Below are 23,584 nucleotides of genomic sequence, written 5' to 3'. Positions count from 1 at the left end.
AGCGTTCTTGATGAATCCAAAATTTTTGATTTCTTCATCAAAACGATGATTCCAAGTTCTAGATGCTTGTTTCAATCCATAGATTGATTTCTTTAACTTGCATACTTTATTAGGATGTTTTGGATCGACAAAACCTTCAGGCTGAACCATATAGACATCTTCCTCAAGATATCCATTTAGGAAAGCGGTCTTGACATCCATTTGCCAAATTTCATAATCATAATGTGCAGCTATGGCAAATAATATCCTAATAGACTTTAGCATTGCCACAGGCGAAAAAGTTTCATCATAATCAACCCCTTGAGTTTGAGTGAAACCCTTAGCTACAAGTCTTGCTTTATAAGTATCCAAGTTTCCATGCATATCAGTTTTCCTTTTGAAAACCCACTTACTTCCAACAGCTTTGGAGTTGAGTGGTGGTTCAACCAATTCCCAAACTTGGTTGTCATACATGGATTGCATCTCAACGTTCATGGCTTCAAGCCATTTGTCACAATCATTCTTGGACATTGCATCACGGTATGTGGTCGGTTCATCCGAATCTACCACGTAGCAACCTTCTACAAAAAATCCATATTTTTCAGGTGGATTGCTAATTCTACCAGATCTGCGAACGTTTTGTGTGTTTTGATCAACCACTTGATCACTTTCAACAACCTCTTGTTGAGTGCTAGTATCAACCAATTGTGTATCATCTTGTGATTCTTGATCCTCATCAAATTTCACTGTTCTACTATTAGTTCCTTCCTCAAGGAACTTAGTTTCCAAGAACTTACCCTTTCGAGCAATAATAACATTTTGCTCACTAGGATCGTAAAAGTAATATCCTATATCATCTTTAGGGTAACCAATAAAGATACACTTAGTGGATCGGACTTCTAATTTGTTTGGGGTGTATTGCTTTACATAAGCTTCACAACCCCAAACTCTTAAGAATGATAGCGATGGAGCCTTTCCATGCCATACTTCAAAAGGTGTCTTCTCCACTTTCTTGGTTGGAGCCATATTCAATATGCGAACAGCGGAAAGTAAAGCATAGCCCCAAAATGATAGAGGTAAAGTGCTTCTAGCCATCATCGATCGAACCATATCTAATAGGGTACGATTTCTCCTTTCAGACACACCATTATGTTGTGGTGTTCCAGGTGGAGTAAGTTGTGAAATAATTCCACAACTCTTAAGATGATCTTGAAAAACACCACTTAGGTATTCACCTCCTCTATCACTACGAAGTACTTTGATTGTTGTCTTAAGTTGTCTTTCTACTTCAGTTTTGAAGTCTTTGAACATTTCAAAAGCTTCATCTTTGTGTTTCATTAAGTACACATAACCATATCGACTATAATCGTCAATAAAGGTAATGAAGTATCTTTCACCATTCCTAGTCATTGGTCTAAAAGGACCACATACATCCGAATGTATGATACCCAATAATTCTTTTGACCTTTCAAAAGTTTTATTAAAGGGTTGCTTTGTCATTTTGCCTTGTAAACAAGATTCACATACATCAAATGAATCAAACTCATTGGTTTCTAGAATACCACTCTTGCGAAGAGTTTGCATGCGATTCTTGCTTATATGTCCAAGGCGACAATGCCAAAGATAGGAATCACCCAAGTCCTTCTTGAGTTTCTTGGTGTTGACATTATACATTGAACTATTATGTGACATACCACTTTGATCTATTTCATATATACCATTCATGGGTATAGCTTTAAAATAAAATATGCCATTCATCAAAACATGAATATCATAATCAATAAACTTAAGATCAAAGCCACATTGTTTTAAAAGAGACACGGAAATAATGTTTCTCCTTAACTTAGGAGCATACAAAACATTCTTCAAAATTACTTCCAAACCACTTGGAAGCTTTAACAAGTAGTCTCCTTGGGCTTGGACTTCAACTCTTGCTCCATTGCCCATAAAGAGACTAATGTCCCCTTTGTTGAGTTGTTTACTTCTTTTGAACCCCTGCAACAAATTGCAAATGTGAGTTCCACATCCGGTATCAAGTACCCATGTATTTGAAGAAATAACATTTAGTTCAATATGTATAGTAAAGATAATACCTGAGGTATGCCCCGCATCCCTCTTATCTTTTAACGCATTGAGATAGGTCGGACAATTCCTTTTCCAATGACCTATCTCTCCACACTCAAAGCATGGATCTTGCGCCGCAACCTTTTGCTTCTTTTCCTTCGGTTTGATGGGCGTGATGGCTTTCCTCTTTCCCTTTCCTTGGACGTGGCCCTTGCCCTTAGCAACACTTGCTTTGGGGTTGGAGTTATGTCCCCTTTTCCCTTCATTGATTGTTAGAACGGGTAAAACCCTTTTACCCATTCCCGCTTCGGCCGTTCTTAGCATTGCGTGAAGCTCACCAATGCTTTTGTCCCATCCATTCATGTTATAATTCATGACAAAAGTTTCAAACCTTTTGGTTAATGAGTTGAGGATCAAATCCGTAGCCAACTCATTAGATACGGGACAATTCAACCTACGAAGCTTTTCAATGTAGCTTTTCATTTTTAGGACATAAGATGAGACGCTTTGGGTTTCCTCCATACGACATGCATGAAACGCTCGAACCGTTTCGAAACGTTCCGCTCTAGCTTGTTGAAGGAACATTTCCTTCAATTGAGTTATCATGTCGTATGCCCCATGATGCTCGAAATCCTTTTGGATTTCGGGAATCATAGTCCCTAACATGAGGCAAGAGGCTTGCACCGAATCTTTGGTGTACTTGACCCAATCGTTATAAGCCTCCTCATCTTCCACGTTAGGCTCGTCGGGAATGGGATCGTCTAAGACATATGATATCTCTTCTTGTTTGAGAACTATTCTTAAGTTGCGATACCAATCCATAAAGTTATTATGGTTTAGACGATCCTTTTCAAGGATGGTTCTTAAGGATAGGTTACGGGTGTTATGGGTAGAGGTGTTTGCATTGTTAGCGGCCATCTACAAAATTTAACAAAGTTTTATTTTAGTATTATAAACAATTTAATTATTAATACCCTTTTATTCCAAATTTTAAAATAATAATTAAATTCTAGAATCCAACGATAAATCAAATTTCGGTTAGGTGACCTTTATCCCGTTATTTGATTTAACAAGGTAGTCAACCTTGACAATTGCAACCCTTTGCAACTTCTAGAGGTATGGGACCATTCGAAATCCTTATTTCGTGTTGGCATGTTTATCCCATCAACACCATTGGACCCCATGCTTAGGTGACCTTTATCACATGGTTTCCAATTCAAGTCGTCCTACTTGTATAAACATGTAAGATTAACATACAAGTGGTTAGGTGACCTTTATCCCACAAATATGTTAATATTACCTTAAGTATATTAGTTTGCTCTAAAATGGTTAGGTGACCTTTATCCCATTTAAAGTTTCCTAATACGTTAAGTGTCTTACAAAAGGATGGTGTTAGACTTGTTTCCTTGGTAATTATGAAAAAGGGATTTTTAAGTTTTACAATATTCTAGTATGAAAAACATTATGCCATATCCTAACATGCATTTAGAAATATGGCGATTTTGAAAACCAATTTTCAAGGTTCTAGTTATAATAAAACCAATTTTATTATATGTGAGTAATCGCTTAGTTTTAATAAACCCATTTAATTAAACTAATTGACGTGATATTACCAAATATATATTAGAACCCGTTTTATGCTTGTTGTCGTTCCTATGTGACGGTTTGGATATCCTAATATCTATCAACCACACATTACATAAAGTAAAACAAACAACCAAGCATACACATGCAAAATATAGTCATAACCGAGAACCGCTAAGTTTGACCATACTTGTTAGCCGAAACAAGTATAGGTCATAGGTCACACCTAAGGGACAAAACATGACACAAGGATGGAATGTTGACTCCCACTTGATCTTGCATCCAAATGCTTCAAGTATCCTCTCCAAGTTGTTGTGTTCTTGTTGGGCTTGTTAATGGGCTCCAAACTTCCAAAAGTCTTCTTGGGCCCAAGAGTGAAATTTATGGGCCTAATGGGCTTGAATCCCATGATGGGCCGGTGAGGCCCAATAAGCCCAAAATTTTCGGCCCAAGGCCCAAATCCACCAAAACTTGCATCTTCAAAATTTTTTTTTTTTTTTTTTTACAAAATGTATCCTAATACATATTTTTCTAAAAAAGGAAAATGCAATTAATCTATTTATTACAAACCAATTTATGAATAAATAAATTACACAAGCCTAAGATTATGAATTATTACAACCATATTGAATAATAAACATAATCAACATACACAAACAACACATCCAAGGTCTAGGTTTCGGTTATGACACATCCAAACATACCAAATGTTCTAAGCATGCAACCTAAGCAACCAATGCCCAAAACCACCAAATAAAATCGGCCCCCCCCCCCCCAAGAGGCTACGGCCCAAATTATTTTATATATATATTTTTTTTTTTTATATTTTCAACATCCAAATGTTAATAATGGTTTCCTAAGATCTTTGCATGCATGTCAAGATCTTACAAAACCATGGGGTAAAATCCACCAAAAATTCGGACCCCTTTTTCACCCATGAAAAACCCGAAATCTATGAACATGCAAGGAGCATAAGTCCTTGTAACCGGCTCTTGATGCCATTGTTGGGTTTTATACAAGTTTATCAAAGTCAAGTTAACCATATTTAACTAGAAAACGCAACGGAAGCTTAGATTTTAAATCTAGTTATGAACATACCATTATGTTAAAATCAAAACCCAATGAACAAGGATCAAAATTACAAGAACAATATGCTCACAAAATGTAAATGTACCTTCTTCTACCTTTAGAAGAATAAGTAAGATATTGAAGATGATGGTGGATGAATGGCAAGCCTCCAAAGAAGAAGACCTCAAGATAGTGATACCCCAAGCTATTTGTGACAACACCAACTTGATTGCTAGGATTTATGAACACTTAAACAAGCTCACCAAGCTCTCCCAAAATCCCCAAATGAGCCGTGGGGTGTATAGAGAGAAAAGAGTTTGAAAAATTCAAAAAGTTTACTTGAGAATCCAAGAAGGGGACAAGACCCAAATGCATGTAATTTGAATGGAGATATAAAGGAATGGTCAACACAAAAGGACAAAACATTTGGTTGGACCAAAACCTCCACCCACATGGGGTGGCCGGTTTTTTTTTTTTTTTTTTTTTTTTTTATTTTACTTTTGTTTTAACCATTAAAACATCTCCAATTTATTTTATAAAACTCATTTCATAAAATGCACATACATTTATATAATTATTTAACCAATTAAATAATTAATTTATATAAACAAATTATCCACATAATTTATTTAAATCCTCAAGTTTGTTTGTTTAGAAAACCAATTTTCTAAACAAGTAGTGTTCGGTATTCGTTTAAATGATCAAATCACTAAAAGAATACATTTGGTGTCGTCTAGCTTGTTATTGGGTATGACCCGACTTGGATCAAACACAGTTAGCCACATTAGTATAAGTATGTGTCTCGGGCATACGTAATTCCAACAATTTTAGTATAAATTGTAATTGTATTAATAATATATGATCATTTTGTTGAATATATTTCACTTAATGACTAAAGTTTAAAATTTTTATCAACTATCCGTGTAATACACAGGCCTCAAACCAGTATTATATAAAAGATTATTGTGGGTATGAATAGTGCCGGTGACACTTGACATTATTTGATTTGCATGAATTATGGAACTAATTAATTTCAAGGAGAAAGTTTTGATCTTCGTGGGATTTGGGTTTTTATCACTTTCTTTCAAAAATTTTTGTCAAAAGCATATATATAGTGAGAACAAAGATTACATTTAATAATGACCAAATTACATAGGAACCAATAAAAAACTAAACTTGAATTGATATGGAGTTAATTATTAAGTTAATGCATCCAAACGGATAAAAACAATATATATGAAATGTTAAGTGGTGGTGGCGGTGGCAATGTTAGATATGGAGGAGATGAGAATGGAGGGTCGCAAACTGAATGCCTTATACAGTAGGCATACAAAATAAATGTTACATAAGGGTATAAACAGTTATTTCGGTTTCCGTTGAACGAGCGTTAGCCTGAGGAACTCAAAAGTGTGCCCGCTTTCAAATAATAGGGACGCAATTGTATCATTTTGATTTTTAGGGGCATAACGTGCACCCGCCCTAAAACCCCATTAACACAAATAGTTATTTTCTCGAAAGTTATATTATATTTCTATATAGTTTTCTTTTTTAAAAGGGATTACTTTTTAAAAGGGATTTGGGTTTTTATCACTTTCTTTCAAAAATTTTTGTCAAAAGCATATATATAGTGAGAACAAAGATTACATTTAATAATGACCAAATTACATAGGAACCAATAAAAAACTAAACTTGAATTGATATGGAGTTAATTATTAAGTTAATGCATCCAAACGGATAAAAACAATATATATGAAATGTTAAGTGGTGGTGGCGGTGGCAATGTTAGATATGGAGGAGATGAGAATGGAGGGTCGCAAACTGAATGCCTTATACAGTAGGCATACAAAATAAATGTTACATAAGGGTATAAACAGTTATTTCGGTTTCCGTTGAACGAGCGTTAGCCTGAGGAACTCAAAAGTGTGCCCGCTTTCAAATAATAGGGACGCAATTGTATCATTTTGATTTTTAGGGGCATAACGTGCACCCGCCCTAAAACCCCATTAACACAAATAGTTATTTTCTCGAAAGTTATATTATATTTCTATATAGTTTTCTTTTTTAAAAGGGATTACTCTATAGAATAGTAACCAAGTTTTGAAATTTTTTCAATTAGGTCACTCATAAAATATTTTGTTCCAATCAGGTCATTAAAGTTTTCTTTTTGTTTCAATCTTATATATTGTACCTGAGTAACAGGTTATCTAGTTTTTTTTTTAATTTTTAAATAGTTTAACATTGCAAAATATTTTATTAAAAACTGAAAAATTAGTAAAAATTGAGAAAACTACTTTTTAGAAATTGCAAAAAATGGCAAAAAAGAAAGTAGAAATATTTAAGTTACGGTTTTTTTTATAAGAAACTATTATTTTTTAGAAAAAATTCAAAAAGATAATTAGATGATATTAAAATATTTAATAGTCGAATTATTAATTTCTTCGATACAAAAATAAAAATAACAAAATAGAAACATATTAATTATATTGTAATTTTTCACAATTTTCCAGATTTTTTATTTTTTGCAATTTTTCAGTCCTTTTTTTTGAGGTTTAAAAATTATTTTTCTCAAATTTTATTAAATATTAATTTTTTTTAAAGAAATATTATACAATGTCAAAACTATTTTAAAATAAAAAAAAACCTAGATAACATGCTATACAAGTAAAAATATCTAAGATTGGAACATAAAATAAACTTTAGTAAATTGATTGGAACAAAATAATTTATGAGTAACCTGATCGAAACAATTTCAAAACCTGGTTGCTATTTTATAGAGTAATCCCCTTTTAAAAATAATATCTTAGCCAAAGACATTACCCTAGAAGTATTGATCAACTTTGTTTTTTACCGGCAAGTATTAAATCAACTGCAAGTGGAAGTATTATCTAGTGCAAAACTGCAAATAAGAGTATTATTAACCGCATGCATTGTTGTATATCTGATAGAAGAACATAACTTCCTTGAATGAATTAAATGGCCATTTGGATTTCCTTAGATTCGTGATAGGAATCACTCTCAGATAAACTCGATTTGAGGCACTCCAAATGTTTTATCGCATAAAACTAAGAATTATCAAGAACGAATTTGATTGCGAGAAAGTTTCTGGTGTGTGCCCTAGAAAAATTGCCTCTGTTGAATAATAATCCCAAAAAATCTGATGGAACAAACCGTTTTTTTTAACTTCCATTTTGGTTCAATGTTGACTTTCAAACTTGAGCTCAACCAATTTACGATTATATGTATCTGGTTATATTATTCAAGCCCAAAACCTATTATATACTTAAAATAGTATTAAATATAATACTTTGTCACACCCAAACTAAATATAATACTTAATAGTATCATATTTAACAAGTTTAAAAACCTTTATAACCACTAGCTTAAACGAGTCAAACTACATCTCCTAACTCGTTAATAACTAATGACATTTACTCAACCAAAGTTAATCCAATATTACAAAATTCATATTGGTAATTAATAAAATTCATATTACAAAATTCATATTGGTAATGACAAGATAAGAGAGTGGAGATTGAGATGGTTTGGATATGTAAAGAGAAGACAGACGACGAATCCTGTTAGATCCGTAGAAAACATTACTATAGAGGGGAGGAGGGGTAGAGGACGACCGAAATTGACTTTGGATGAGAGGATTAGGCATGATTTGATAGACCTAAACCTCTCCGAGGACATGGTTGAGGATAGGAATTCGTGGAGAAGTAGAATTAAAGTTAAGGATTTTTAGAGAGAATTGAATACCTTAGGGCTTAGACTTAACTTATTTAGGTCACATACCATAATGGTATTTCCCTTACATATTTTATTATTATTATTATTATTAGCTTTTATATTGCGGTTAAACTGTGACCTTATTATTAATATTATTATAATTAGTAGTAGTTTTTTATATAACTGTTAAACTTTGATTTCCTTTTTTTGCTTCATACACATGTTCTTAGAGCCGAGGGTCTCTCTGGAAGCCACCTCTTTATTCCTTTGGATAGAGGTACGGTGTGCCTACATCCCACCCTCCCCAGACCCTACCTATAGCTCTGCTGTCGGTGTGATTTTACTGGGTATGATTGATTGATTGATTGATTGATCAACGTGTGTTGTCTAACACTATTTCATTTGAAATCCACGTGTCCAAATCCGAATGGAATGATATAAGACCTCATCCATGTTGCTAAAAATTCGAAGTTTCATTGGCCTAAAGCATATGACATCCAAAATAATGCATTTCAAAGATAAGGCATTAACCCATCACATATTCTTTTTCTCCATTTCATTTAAAATTATCAAACAAAGAGAAGCAAAAACACAAGTAACTAGACACAACAAATGGCTCAAACTGTTGCATCAATGGCCGGATTACGTGGTTCCTCTGTGGCTGTCTTTGAAGGTAGTCTCCAGCTCAATGGCTCGACCCGTGTAACCACGACTGGGAACAGCCGTGTTGGTGTTGCACGAACCGGGCTAGTTGTAAGAGCCCAACAGGGACAGGCTGAAACCGAGACTAGCCGTAGAGCAATGTTGGGGCTCATTGCTACTGGGGTTGCCTCTGGTTCCTTTGTTCAGGCCGTGCTTGCCGATGCTAAACCCATCAAGCTTGGCCCACCACCACCTCCCTCTGGTGGACTTCGTAGGTTTCCAACAACAACAAATACAACTTGTTGCTCATTTGCCTTTTATTTCTATATCGATATAAACACTACCTTTTTTTCTTTTTAATAAAATGAGTTGAAATTTAATAAAAAAAAAATAAAAATAGAACTCCAATTTCAACAGTTTGAATCATTTTCATTTTCTCTTTTATTTTATATATATCTAAACTTTCTTAATAGTAATTACATCGTTTATATAAGTTTGAGAACACCTTATTTGTTATATAAATTACATATTTCCTAACTTAAATTGGCAATTACTAATTATATTAAATTTATGAAATAATAAATTGTCTAAATTAGTAATTAATTATAATTTAACTATTAATTGTATATTTTGTTTATATTACTTCTAGTCTTAACTTTCCATTGTTTTATTGTTATATGTAACTTTTAATTGGAAACCTCGTGTAATAGTGTAATACATGGGTTTCACCCAAGTGATCTTATACTGAAAACGTGTTTATTGACAGCCGGAACCTTAAACTCCGATGAGCCAAGGGACCTTGACTTGCCGTTAAAGAACCGATTCTTCCTACAGCCATTGTCGCCAACCGAGGCTGCAGCTCGTGCAAAGGAATCAGCAAAAGAGATCGTGAATGTTAAAGAGTTTATTGACAAAAAGGCATGGCCTTATGTCCAGAACGATCTTCGTTTGAAGTCAGAATACCTTCGCTTTGACCTCAATACCATCATTGCCGCTAAGCCAAAGGACGAGAAGAAACAACTCAAAGATCTCACTGCAAAGCTTTTCCAAGATGTGGCAGATGTAAGTTTTATCCCTCCTTAATCCAATTATCATTAACATTTTTAAAGAATGCTTTGTATAGTAATAAAAAATGTAAAGAAACACATTTCTGTAAGTTGTATAGTGACATTTTTACACGTTTTGTTGGAATTAGCTGGACCAAGCGGCAAAGATCAAAAGCCCGGCTGATGCTGAGAAGAGTTACGCTGCAGCTGTATCTAGTCTTAATGATGTTCTTGCGAAACTAGGTTAATTAAACTGATCTTGTTATGTTTCATTGTTGATGTGATGAAAATATGTTGTTAATTTTTCAATCGACAAATAACTTTATTCCGGTGAATTGAACCTGATAAAGAACAAACCTATGATACATCACTAACATCATCAATCACGTAAGAAATCATTTGGAGAATATTTTTTTAAGCAAATTCAGTTGAGCGCACACTAGTGCGGTTTGGTTCATATATAATTTATTTATACAGTTGAAATTCGATTGAAATATTTAGAAGAATAGAATTTAAACTAGAAATTGAATTTAAATCATTACTGGAAGTTAAAATTACTTCAATTGATGTATGTTGTTAACGTTTAAAATATATTATGAAATCACAAATTGTTCAATTATAATGAGAGATATAAATACAATACAATGACTAATAACTAGGGATACTGTTAAATACAAATTATATGCAAGCTAATTGTATGGAAGTAACCACTCCAACATATTGACCAAGCATGATTTGTTCTTTCTTAATTAATTGATTTGATCACATTCCTTGATATATGTCCTGGGACATTCGTTTGACCTAACCTCATCATTACAAGTCAACATAGGTCGGTGCAAACCATATAGAATCGAGTTCCATTGTGTGTAGTCGGTAAAGACAAAACAACTACATACAGAGAAGGGTCTCTAAAAACAGAGAAGGGTCTCTAAAACAAGAGTAGTGTCGCTAAATAGTACCTGGGTTATTAGCAAGTATCACTAGAAGCTAGTTAACAGATTCAGCAAAGTGTCACTAGGATACTTGAGAACTGTCGCTAACATGTGTTAGCTATGAGCTTCGCCGGGAATGTCAGCAAAAAGGTTAGCTGACCTCGGCATTTCCTAGTTAATTCAAAAGAATTATGTAAAATTTAGTTATTATATGTCAGCTGACCTTGGCATTTCCAGCTTGCTTTTCAAATGGGGTTCCTCTCATTTAACCTCGGTTCGGTTTAAGCTTTTAACAAATCGATGCGTTTTTAAGTAGTTCACGAGTTATTTAGAGGCTATGTGAGAATCATGAAACTACTGAGATTGTAAAACGGTAATTATTATTATTATTATTATTTTGAACGGCTATATTATTAATAGCAGGCCCAAAACAAGCCCAAAAAGGGAACAAAGCAAAAGAGCCCCAAAAGTGAACCAAGGAAAAGAAACAGGAAATTATAGTACTAACAAAACATCTGTTCTAACGTTAAAACAAAGGAGAGCTGCTTCTTTGATTGCATCCAAGATTGTCACCTCTCAAGCGCGCCTGTTATTGAAAATCACATTGTTCCTGCTTTTCTAAAGGAACCAAAAAGCTAGTGATACCGAAAACCGCTTGGATCACCTTCCGTTTTCTGGTATCCGAAGAATGAGCAGACCCAAACTCCAAAATACCTCAAACCAAATCCACCTTCAATGGCAGTGGAAGATTAAAAAGGGTAAATACGCAAACACGCCATAACGGATGTTAATGATTTTAAGAAATCTGGTGTAAGAGAACGTAGATCATGATTATGGACTTCTGAATTTAGAAACTAATCTTATCTTTTTAGAGCACAAAATATGTCTTTCTATATCATTCACATGAGTCTTCATCTTTAAATTCTAGAGACTTTATCAATATTTTTTCTTTATTTCAATCTCCATCTGTATCTATATCTCCATCTTCAAATTTAGAGATTGTGTAACACTGAATCTCTATATATGAAATTTTAAATATGGTACGGTTAAAATTTGGATTTGTACCTCTATCCATTTCAATCATTTCGGTCGTTTGTAATTCAAGAATAGAAGAAAATAATATAGACATAGAACAATATCTTGGGATGTAACAGGTTAAATAAATTTTACAGATATAAAATAAAGAGAAATGTCCCTTTTTAGAGAGACAATAGAGATTCCAATAAGGATACTCAACAAATCAAAAATACAAAAATCAACTAAAAATGATAATTCAACACATGCAGGTCTCTATGGTGCTGGCTGGTTCACCAGACCACAAGGGTTCATCGTCGGGTTCAATTTCTTTTCTTCTCGATCAATCGCCGTGGCAGATATGTAATAACACACTGCAAACATTGCGTGAATAATACACGCAATTCCGCCAATAGAGAGATTACGATGGTGTGAAACTCCGCAAGATTTTCTTGAACCAGAATTTTCCATGACTCCAGCTATCAGCATGGAGAATCTCACAATGAGTGTGATCCTGATACAAGTTTTAAAGTTTTAATCACTCTTTCTATATGTACTTTTAAGGTAGAAGAAAAACTCAGAGACAAAACTAGTACCATGAAAGAACAAGGGAGGCGAAAGCCAACCGCTTATTATACGAGACAACGTCGAGCTCTTCAACAGACTGTACACAATGGCAGCCACTGAGTAGGTTTGTGATGGCATGTGCAAATGCCAAGAGAACCACTGCTGCAAATCCTAACTTAAAGGCTTTGTAACTTGGATCTCTACATTCAATGATCCACACAGTCAAACTTTGCACCTGTAAAATTCCACAAAATGTAGTTATTAACTTATTATGGGTGCACTTGAGCTTGAGGTGGCAAAATGGGCGAGTCAAAGTTGTGTATGGTGTTTATTAATTTTTTTACATGATTGGCAAATAAAATAAGAATGTAAAACACGATTATGTCTTTACTTGAGTGACTTTGACAATTGTTGGAAGTTAAATACAACCAACCCAATATTAACTTTTTTTAAGAACGATAATTCACAAATTCTACAAACTTATATACTATTTGTAACTCAAACCCTCAAAACATTTATGAAGGAACATATTTAGCACAAACCATGATACCATTAGGCTATTAATAGTAATTACTATTAAGCAAAGAGTAAATTGGAGGTAAATGAGTAGAAATTGGCGTCTCTAAATACGGTTATAAGAGACATACCTCATTTTGAGCAACCTCAGCCTGAATGCCAAGTATTCCAGCTATAAGATCCAAAAGTATGATCAACAAACAAACCACAGGGACCTTGTATTGACCTGCGCTTTGTCCTTTCATCTCCATTTTTTGAAGGTACAAAAGCTTTTAAGAAAAACGTATGATCGTGTTGCAGAGATCGAAGACACAAGGAGGGTTTTATAGGCGATGGTCATGAGATGGTGATCATGGGGGGAACGTGAAAACATAAAAGATATAGAATCTGAATAAAGTAGATGGCGGAAGAGTGAATGAGGTTTAACTGCATATTGAATTAGAAAGCCATCTTTTGTCTTCAAAGTGGTCTTTATTCTTAATTTCTTTTCTTATCCTAACTGGTTTGCTTTGTTGTAACTTGTAAGCTTCGATATCATTCATGTTTCAAGGTGTTTCATTTTTGCATGAGACTACCGAATAAAATTAACTAGTTAACTTAAAGCTTAAGTATTACGTAGTAATCTGATTGTTAATAAGTAAACAGATTTTGATAATATCATCTTATAGTTAACGCCCGATATTCTTTGTGTGATGGTTAGCAAGTATTTTAACAACCATGTACTGTTAGGTCGTGTTTGGTTAACGAAATTTGTAGAATTAAAAGGAATTGGAATTTATGGTATAGCGTGTTTGGTTGGATGAGAGATAAGCTTGGAATATCAATTAATTCCGATCAAAATCCATTTTTATTGGAATTCAAGAATTCTTTGATTTTTCAAAGAAAAGTGAAAAGCCTTTGGAATGCTTATTTTTTTTACATTTATTAATTTATTTGCTAAAATTGAAGATATTGTTTTATGCTTGTAGATAGGTCAGGTCGGGCGAGTTCGGGTCTCGAGTCAGAACGGGTTATAGTTGAAATGGGTCGACTTAAAAACAGTCTCTTGTAAAAAATATATGCACACTAACCACCTTACCATCTCACCAAAGTGAGAATGACAAAAGCCTGAATATCAGCCTCCCCAAGGGTCAAACTCGTATCCCAAGGGTTGCAATGTAACCCAACAATCTTACCACCACACCACCTGCATTTGTGTTTAGTTGGTGGGGTATGCCAAGCCTTGGTGATAGTGTAAGACCAAGGCAATGCATGAAAACCTAGTAAGCTATCAGAGAAGCTCACATATCATATATTAAAAGCATATACCACGCTTGATCTTAGCCGAAAGGCCAAGAAATTAAGGTATGAGTAGTATCCTTTCAATTGCTTTATATTTCTTATTACTTATTTAATTCTTGTTGGAGTACTGATGATTTTATCGATTTGGAATTAATTCCCAATTTCCACAACAATTAACCCAGGTAATGTTCTTGGCCCTCTTGGCCCTTATACAAGCTACGGGCATTAATGCTCCCACCCACTTGGCCGGATCCGTTAGTCCCATTTATCTGATAGTGGTACTATAAGGTAGCGTTTGGTATGCATAAATGATAGGGGGAATTGAATGCTTCATAGCGTGGGAATGAAAGATGTGACGTTTGGTTGCTCAATGGAATTGAATCATCAATTACATATGGAATCCCATTTCATCAAAACCATTCCCTCCCACCCTCTTCTTTTTTTCATTTCATTCCTCCTTCACCTTACTTTCTCAACACCACCACCACTACCATAGCCACCACCAACACCTGTCCGCCACCGTCGCCACCGCCACCACCTTACCACCAACGAAACCACCCGCCGCCGCCGCCGCGACCATCGTCGTTGTAACCACCGCAAACATTATCACCGCCGTCACCTGACCATCACTGCCACCACTGTCACTGCCTGACCACCAACACCGTCGCCGCCACCCTATCATCGCCATCACTACCAATGCTATCACCGCCACCCCCACTACCACCGTTGCCACTGCCACCACCATTTTCTTCGCCAGAGCTAACACCACCACCGTCGCCACTTCAGATTTTTTTTTTTGGTAACAAAAATTGTTTTGAGATAGAAGTGTTTTTATTATTTCTATTTCATTTATACAATTTTTTTATACCAAACAAAATCTAATCTAACTATACTATTAGAGCAACACAAGTTGTCCACATGACATTTAACTAGACATTACACCATGTCACTATTTCCTATTATAGAGTAAAGTGCAATTTTCGTCCTTATGGTTTGGCAAATAATGCGAATTTAGTCCAAAAAGTTTATTTTTTGCATATGGTCCCTCCACGTTTCCCAATTCTTGCCAATTACATCCAAATCACTAGCTCCGTTAAATTGAATCGTTGACTCAGGGGTAGACATGTCTTTTCACTCTTTCTTTATTACATGAGTACAGAGCCAAAATCATCCCTGAAGTTTGGTCACATTTGCTAATTTCGTACAAAAATATTTTTTTTCGCAATTAGACCCTCGATGTTTCCCAACTGATGCTAATTTCGTCCAATTTGTTAACTCGGTCTAAATTTAACGTTAACTCAGGGGTGCTTCCGTCCTTTTACATATTTGTTTACATTGTTATTATTATTATTATTACGCTGAGCTAAACGGCCTAAACCTAACCCCTTATATGACTAAAAATAAAAAAGAACAAACAAACGGATAATATATTGGATTCAAACATAAGAATCGTGAAATGTTATATATGTCATCAAACAAACACATAATAACAATAATGTAAACAAACATGTAAAAAGGACAGTAACAGCCATAAGTTAACGTTGAATTTAGACCGAGTTAACAATTTGGACGAAATTGGCAACGATTGGGAAAAATCGAGGGTCTACCTGCGAAAAAAATATTTTTGGACGAACTTCACAAATATGACCAAACCTTAGGGACGATTTTGGCACTTTACTCATATAATAAAGAAATAGTGAAAAGACATGTCTACCCCTGACTTAACGATTAAATTTAACGAGGTTAGTGATTTGGATGTAATTGGCAAGAATTGAGAAACGTGAAGGGTCCATATGCAAAAAATAAACTTTTTGGATTAAATTCGCATCATTTGCCAAATCACAAGGACGAAAATGACACTTTACTCCCTATTATATTATGACCCATGACCCGTTTTCCTATTATAACCCATGACCCTTAGGCTTTATAAAATTTTGAAAAATATATTATTGTGTGATACGAGTTTCGAACCCAAAACCTCATGTTTCAAACCAAATGCGCTTACCAACTCCACTAAAATATTAATTGTGTTTGATTTTTTGACTTAACATATATAAATATGATTTCTCTTCAAGTATAAAACCAAAATTATATTTAATTGTTAACATTTTCATAATTCAAAATATGGCATTGTCTCTCATATCTCTTTAACACAACCATTTATGATTGTTCATCGTTCTCTATTTATTTTACATATAATCATTTTTTATTTTTATTATATTTTTCACCCGTGTGGAACATGGGCTCTAACCTAGTAAAGTAATAATTTATTTCATTCCTATAGGTTAACCAAACAAGACAAAGGAATGGTAATGATCCATTTTATTCCCTTGTTCATTCCATTCCTTCTCTCATTCCATTTCTCATTCATTCCATTACCTTCAACCAAATATACCCTAAGACTATTCTAACTACTATTTATTAAATAAATATAAATTTATAATTTATCATTGTTGCTTTTTTATTAAAAGTATCTAGAAACAAAAAAAATCTTTATTAAAAATAAGCAATATATATTTAATTTAGAAAAATTAAAATATTTATATTCATCACATCCTTTATAAAGTAGATAAGTAAAATTACAATCGTAGCATGAAAATAAAATTGCACTTACAAATGATACAAATTACATAAGTTCTATCCAAAAACCGTACGAACTATATTAAAAAAATAATTTTTTTCAAGTATCTATGTTTTTTATAAAATTTATATTAAATTGTTCACAATAAAAAGTTAAGCGTGACTTTATATTTATATTTTTTAAAAGTTAACTGTTATTAACGAAAAATTAAATTATTAGTGAAATTAAAGCTTAAAAAAACAAAGAAAAAAGAAAATTAATAAGAACAAGCAGGATAAATAAGATATGAACATGCGACTTTGTTCAAAAATAAACTAATATGTAAACTAGTTGTGAGTTGGGTTGATGTAGCAAACAGTATGTGACTTGGGATTGCAAAATATTGATTTTTTTTTAAATCCATGTGGCAAACCAACCCTAATATAGTTCACCAACGGAGATGGTCTAATAATTAACCCGGAGACAAAGATATGAATATGGAATACTATTAAATATTAGAATCCTCAAAACAATATCAATTTATTATCCAAATTTCATAGATTTAGCTGGTTGTTTCCCAATTGACTTGTCGAAGTCAATCGTTCGTTTATTTATCATCACTTTTCAAAAGTATAAATGAAAAAAAGATTTGATACATTTGTGTATCTTGTTTCCGAAGTTATTACGTTTCTGAAAAGAGTTCGGCGGGTCATGCACAGTAACTTATCAAGGCCTAAGAACTATAAATTTGTTTTCGGTAGCATCGATTTTGCCATTCAAAAGTGGGTGGTGATGCAGCTTGTTACCCGCTTACCCACCTCTCTATTATAATTGGATCCTTTTGTTTAGTACATGAAATTCCCTATTTCCGTAAAAAAACAAAAACAAAAATAGATAAGCATGTGCCGATCTCTCACTTTAAAAGTCAAATAAGTCATCAAATTTTATATTTCTATCCAATTAAATAGTCAGATAAAATTTGGTACGAGGCCACCTCCACCATCGCATAATTGCCGGAAAAAAGCCAGAATTATTAGTCAAATTTTGAACATACCTTGGACATATATGCCTTGTTATCGATTATTAAATTATTTATATTTAAAAGACCTTTTCTTTTAGCTTCTGGGCTTTCTATATCTATATAGCATGTTTTGTGGTATGGGTGGGCTAAGGTTATGGGTCCTGGATAATTGTATCGGTTTGATGAGCAATTGACTCATAGGTCATCGATATTATTTTATCATGTGTTACATGGAACACTAACCTAGTTGGTACATATATATTAACATAAAGTCTGGTATGGAAATTTTTCTATATATTTTCTTTCTATGCTTATATTTAACGGTACCGTTCTCTTATACCATATATATATATATATAAAAATATAGAAATACACAAATTAATATGGGTTTGGATCATATACAAATGAAATTAACGTGCTAAACGTAGGAATCAAGTAGAGTAATTATATATACAAGTAGAGTAATTATGTAATTACATAATTACTCTACTTGTATATATAATTACATAATTACTTTACTTGTATATATAATTACTCTACTTAATTCTATATATATATAAGTATAGAAATATGCAAATTAATATTGTATTAAAATAAAAGACGTTCATATTTCTTTTTCTCCTTAAATCTCTTCACTTTTATTGGGCACACTTTTCATTCCCACTTCCACTCTCTAAAAGTGTCCAACTACTTATCAAGTTATCTTCTACCCTTGTTAGATGTCAACTCTAAACCTAACTCAAGTACCAAACCTATAAGAGTCTTAATTTACGTGGTTATTTGATCGCTTTTGAAAAGAATGGATTACGGTACATGCCCACTTTTAAAGACGACGGATGATATTATAACTATTTCGTTTAACTAGATAAAAAATAGGACTAAGATAAATAGCTTGTCTTCGTTAGACTTTGCTAGCATATCATTGATTTTCGTTTTAATGCTGCTGTTATAAAGAAAACATAACTTTTTTAAGATCTGCATATAGCAATTACTCATCAAGGCCACCACCAACGTGTTACTATTTCGACCAACCTATAAAGTTTATTGTCGCAAATCCTTTAACTGGGTTTTTACGTCTGTTTGTTCAAAACTGTTTTTAACCTAAAGAGTGGAAGAAACATCGAACTAATTATGCTTAAATTAGAGTATTTATTATTACGTTAAACTTAGTGTTAATATAATTGTTTTAATGCTTCTTACATACTCCACACGCTAAAGTCTATTTTTTCCGGATCTATCCCGTATATGTATGTGTACGTGTCTGTATATACACACATTGGTTGTTATTCTTATTAGCATATTTTAGCAATAATTAATTTTAAAGAAAAAGAAAGAAAGCATTTCGAAACCCATTAATAAAAGACCTTAAACTTTTTTATTATTAAACTTTATAAAATGCCTTTTTAATGCAGAAAACTAATAACTTAAATGATATATTAAAAAAATAAAGTAAAAGAAATACAAAAAGAGGACCTCAAGTGGTGTTTAAAAGCACCTTAATAAATGAAGTTGGATGCTTCTCATTGTCTGCATTTCTCCCTGCTTTGACATTCATCCCCTGTGCTTTCATTCACTCCTCTATTCCTTCATTAACAAGCACCCAAAATCCCATGCATTATTTTTAAATATCCCATCAACCATATTAAACAGCTTTATATCTATATTTTCTTCAGATATGATATGTAATATTCAAGTAGATGTCAATGGTGAACAATTATTCTTTGTTGATAAGGTAAATCTTCCATATGCGTGCCAATGATTGCTTTTCTCATATTCTTACTCTTTGATTTTACCATATCCAGTCTTATGTTCTTTTGAGTTGAATTTGTTTTAGATTTTTTTTAAGCAGTTGGAAATTGAATCTTTCTTTGTCAGTGTGTTTGTTTTTAGCTATTAAGATTAAACTTTAAAGAGTGTTATGCTGCTCTATTTTTGTGAAGAGGTAGGTCCCAGCAGAGCCCAGTTGGACCAGCAAGACTCACCTTAAACAGGGACGTCTGCGCAGAGACCAACTGGATCCGCAGGACCAACCATGCTCAGAGACGTGACGTCCTTACGCGCAGTATGCAAGCTGGTCCCGCAGGAAATGCCTCCCATGGTGAAGGACTCCGCCTGTTCCCGCAGCCTCGGATACAAGCCATGAGGGAAGGCCACCCGCGCAGCATGGCTACACGCACTAGGTACTTAGCTCTCGATCATTCAGTGTCACCTGAAGGAATGAGCAAAGCCGGGAGCAATCCCGCACAAAGGCGGGAGGGGGAATACTCCCGCCCAAATAAGCCAGTCTGTATACTGAAGGACCTTTTACTGTACCTGACGAGGTATGGGCGAAAGATCTGATCAGGGATACGACAGCTCACTGATACAGTATGGCGAGCAGCATGCTCCTGTACTATATCACTATTAAGCCGCTGCCTACTCACCAACTACTGTCATACCACGTGCGTAGCCGGCAGTTGGTGGAAAGGGAATAGTATACAGCAGGCCTGGTCGCTATCAGCCGCTGCCTACCCACCAACTACCAGCAGGGCACGTGCGTAGGCTACTGTTGATGAACAGGAACACTGTTGCAGCCGGCCATACCTCCTTGGAAACCTACCTTCGGCTATAAATACCCCAAATGGTATGATCATCGACACAACATATCTTACTACATTATCATCATATTATACCTGATATCTGCTCTAGCAATCTCTTAATATACTTTTATATTTAAAGAGCAATCTAGTCTGATTCTCACGCCGGAGGGTGGTCACAAGGAGGAACCCCCCCCCCCCCCTTCTCAGTGACGAGCTCACGGTGTCTGTTTTGCAGGTTATCAGAAGAACCATCTTCCAAGGGTCTAACCCCTCGTGGGAAACAGCTATCCAACCCCCAGGTTACCAGTAATCTGCCCGGGGTCCGGTTAGTGTTTCTTCATTGGCGCCATCCGTGCATAAAGCTAGAACTTTATTTTTCTCCAGTTTTTTCAAACTTCTACAAAGATGGTTAGAGAAATTCCGGTAACCATAACCCCTGCTACTAGGGGAATACCGGCAACACAGTTTTTACGAACACTACCCCGGCTACCGAAGCCGGGGCAAGTGAAGTAAATTTTACGAACACTACCCCACTTACCAAAGCTGGGGCAAGTGCAGTAAATGATCGCCTACTGGGATCCACTGATACCCAGGTTGAGAAACGAAGACTCCCCCGCCAAACTCTCGATGAAGTTAAGGCATGGGCGGAGGCACGACAAAAGGAATTCCAGGCTGAGTTGGACGAACGCTTGCGTTCCGTGCAACAGGCCGACGAATTCGAATACTGGGAGGATGACTCGGAGGAATCCGACTCCGACGCGAACCCTCGCCATAGGGCAAAAGGGAAGCATAAGGAAACGGAATCCCAACCGAAAAGGCATTTTGGACAAGCCTTCAAACCAAAAAGCACAGGTGGAAGTCCACGAGACTTCTCTAAAACGTTCAGACCAAACGTTGCAAATGCAGGAACGTCCAAATTTGCAAGGGACATTGCTGAAGCAATCGCCCCAAAGAGTGCCAAACAAATGCCCAACATAGGCACATATGACGGTATATCTGATCCAGACGATCATTTGAACAGGTTCATAGCAGGGGCAACCGTCAGCAATTGGACGGAACCCACGTGGTGTTACATGTTCCAAATGACGCTGGTTGGGGCTGCTAGAGCATGGTTCGATCGTCTACCGGTCAACCACATCTACGACTGGGCAGACTTCCAACAAAAGTTTAGCCAACACTTCAGCCAGCAACGGAAGTATACCGAGGAGCAATGGACAATCCTCAAATGCATACGAGAGGAAGACGAATCTCTGCCAAACTTCATCACTCGCTTCAACTCAAAGAAGCTAAGTTTGGGCAATATCAGTGAAGATCTTGTTCGCGCTGCCTTCATCCAGGGCGCACATGACCCAGAGCTCATCCGCACCCTAACGGGTAAAGATGGCATGCCATCCACATGGGATGGCATCATGACAGCAGCAAAACGCTATGCGGAAACAGAGAAACAACTGGGTAGAGATCTCCCACAGAGCACAAACCTCTACACCCGGAGGACGAGAGAAGACAACGTCCTCACCGCCCGATTAAATAAAAAACGAAAGCTAGGCATCTGGCAGTCAAGGGTAAACTTTGACACCTCATCCGGCTTGCAAAATCGGTTGGGCGGAAGGGATAATGTACAGTCGCACCGGAACTCCAGATGGACGCCACTCACCAAAAGCGTCACTGAGATATTCGCCACTGAAGGGCTCCCATGGCCAAAACCGCCAATAATCCGACATCGTCACGATGCAGATCGGAGCAAATACTGTGACTTTCACAAGACAAAGGGCCACAACACTGAAGAATGCATAGATGTAAAAGATATGGTCGAAGCATTTGTCAGAGATGGGACGCTCGCGCACCTCGTGGCGTAATAAAGGCTGAGCAGGCAGGTGCGTATAGAACCCCAGCTGGGGAAAACACGAATCAATTCCAGCTTCAAAATCGAGACTACATGCTGCGTAAAGAACGAGATCCCGAACCAGGTGCGTATCGGCTCGATGGCACTCCCATCCCAACAAGGAAGGGAGCTCATTTACACAGTTTGCATGTAAATCAATTCCAATTTGTAAAGAAAAGGCCAAGAGCCACTTCTAATGGAAATGATTCTCTTTTAAGAATATCGAAGCTGATGATTTTACATTTATACTTTTCTGGACACTAATATGCCGGTTTTCACCGCATAATTACGTGAAGTCATTGCATGGGAAGGCGGTCCTACCCGCACGAACCCAATAACGTGACAAACCTTCACGCAGGTCAGTTGAAGGGGAAAAAGTTCAGCACCCAAAAATGAAACTGCCGGTCTATCCGCATGAATCATTAACGAAACTGAATAATAACCTATCAACAACCGCGCGTCGAACGGTTAAAACTATCCAACACTGGTGACGGCATTCACATTACGTGAAGTCGTTGCGTGGGAAGGCGGTCTTACCCGCACGAACCCAATAACGTGGCAAACCTTCACGCCGGTCAGTTGAAGGAGAAGAGTTCAATTATTCCATTAAATGAAAGTGCCGGTCTATCCGCATGAATCATGAAAGGAAAATGAACACTAACCTATCGACAACCGCGCGTCGAACGGTTCAAAACAAAATTCTTAAAAAGGTAAGAAAAACCTACACGCAGGTCAGGTATGGGTAAAGTTTTGCCATCCTACTAAGTGCAAGTGACGGTTCTACCCGCACAATCACGAAAGAGGAAGCAAAACTTCACACCTATTATCAACCACGTTCAAAGGTTAACTTATCCTCAAAAGGTAAGAAAAACCTACACGCAGGTCAGGTATGGGTAAAGTTTTGCCATCCTACTAAGTGCAAGTGACGGTTATACCCGCACAATCACGAAAGAGGAAGCAAAACTTCACACCTATTATCAACCACGTTCAAAGGTTAACTTATCCTCAAAAGGTAAGAAAAACCTACACGCAGGTCAGGTATGGGAAAAGTTTTGCCATCCTACTAAGTGCAAGTGACGGTTCTACCCGCACAATCACGAAAGAGGAAGCAAAACTTCAC

The 23,584-nt window shown here is 35.7% G+C and overlaps 2 protein-coding genes and 1 pseudogene across 2 annotated transcripts; 1 reads left to right on the top strand and 2 right to left on the bottom strand.

Annotated features, from left to right (window-relative positions):
- Nucleotides 1-8,995: 8,995 nt before the first annotated feature.
- On the top strand, nucleotides 8,996-10,441 carry LOC143584468 (oxygen-evolving enhancer protein 3-2, chloroplastic-like). The gene is made up of 3 exons (XM_077066517.1): nucleotides 8,996-9,337; nucleotides 9,833-10,128; nucleotides 10,262-10,441. The coding sequence occupies exons 1-3, from the start codon at nucleotides 9,037-9,039 to the stop codon at nucleotides 10,358-10,360; spliced, it is 696 nt and encodes a 231-aa protein (XP_076922632.1). The 5' UTR covers nucleotides 8,996-9,036; the 3' UTR covers nucleotides 10,361-10,441.
- Nucleotides 10,442-12,225: 1,784 nt separating this feature from the next.
- On the bottom strand, nucleotides 12,226-13,698 carry LOC143584467 (protein DESIGUAL 2-like). The gene is made up of 3 exons (XM_077066516.1): nucleotides 13,273-13,698; nucleotides 12,655-12,860; nucleotides 12,226-12,572 (listed from the first exon to the last, which is right to left on the bottom strand). The coding sequence occupies exons 1-3, from the start codon at nucleotides 13,390-13,392 to the stop codon at nucleotides 12,335-12,337; spliced, it is 564 nt and encodes a 187-aa protein (XP_076922631.1). The 5' UTR covers nucleotides 13,393-13,698; the 3' UTR covers nucleotides 12,226-12,334.
- A 648-nt stretch (nucleotides 13,699-14,346) lies between these two features.
- On the bottom strand, nucleotides 14,347-14,484 carry LOC143584478 (U2 spliceosomal RNA; annotated as a pseudogene).
- Between the last annotated feature and the right edge of the window lie 9,100 nt (nucleotides 14,485-23,584).

This window comes from Bidens hawaiensis, unplaced genomic scaffold, assembly GCF_021521415.1.
Source record: "Bidens hawaiensis isolate Kalapana, Puna unplaced genomic scaffold, B.hawaiensis_p1.1 tig00033132_1, whole genome shotgun sequence".
Taxonomy (NCBI): Eukaryota; Viridiplantae; Streptophyta; class Magnoliopsida; order Asterales; family Asteraceae; genus Bidens; species Bidens hawaiensis.
Note: the sequence above shows the minus strand (reverse complement) of the source record. Positions and strands in the feature narration are given on the sequence as shown.

Bases quoted from the DNA above. Each gene is read 5' to 3' on its own strand.
- LOC143584467 (XM_077066516.1), bottom strand. From the start codon at position 13,392: ATGGAGATGAAAGGACAAAGCGCAGGTCAATACAAGGTCCCTGTGGTT. The intron at 12,861-13,272 runs GTATGTCTCTTA...GGAATTTTACAG, and splicing joins CTGAGGTTGCTCAAAATGAG to GTGCAAAGTTTGACTGTGTG. The intron at 12,573-12,654 runs GTACTAGTTTTG...AACTTGTATCAG, and splicing joins GCCTCCCTTGTTCTTTCATG to GATCACACTCATTGTGAGAT.
- LOC143584468 (XM_077066517.1), top strand. From the start codon at position 9,037: ATGGCTCAAACTGTTGCATCAATGGCCGGATTACGTGGTTCCTCTGTG. The intron at 9,338-9,832 runs GTAGGTTTCCAA...GTTTATTGACAG, and splicing joins ACCTCCCTCTGGTGGACTTC to CCGGAACCTTAAACTCCGAT. The intron at 10,129-10,261 runs GTAAGTTTTATC...TGTTGGAATTAG, and splicing joins TTTTCCAAGATGTGGCAGAT to CTGGACCAAGCGGCAAAGAT.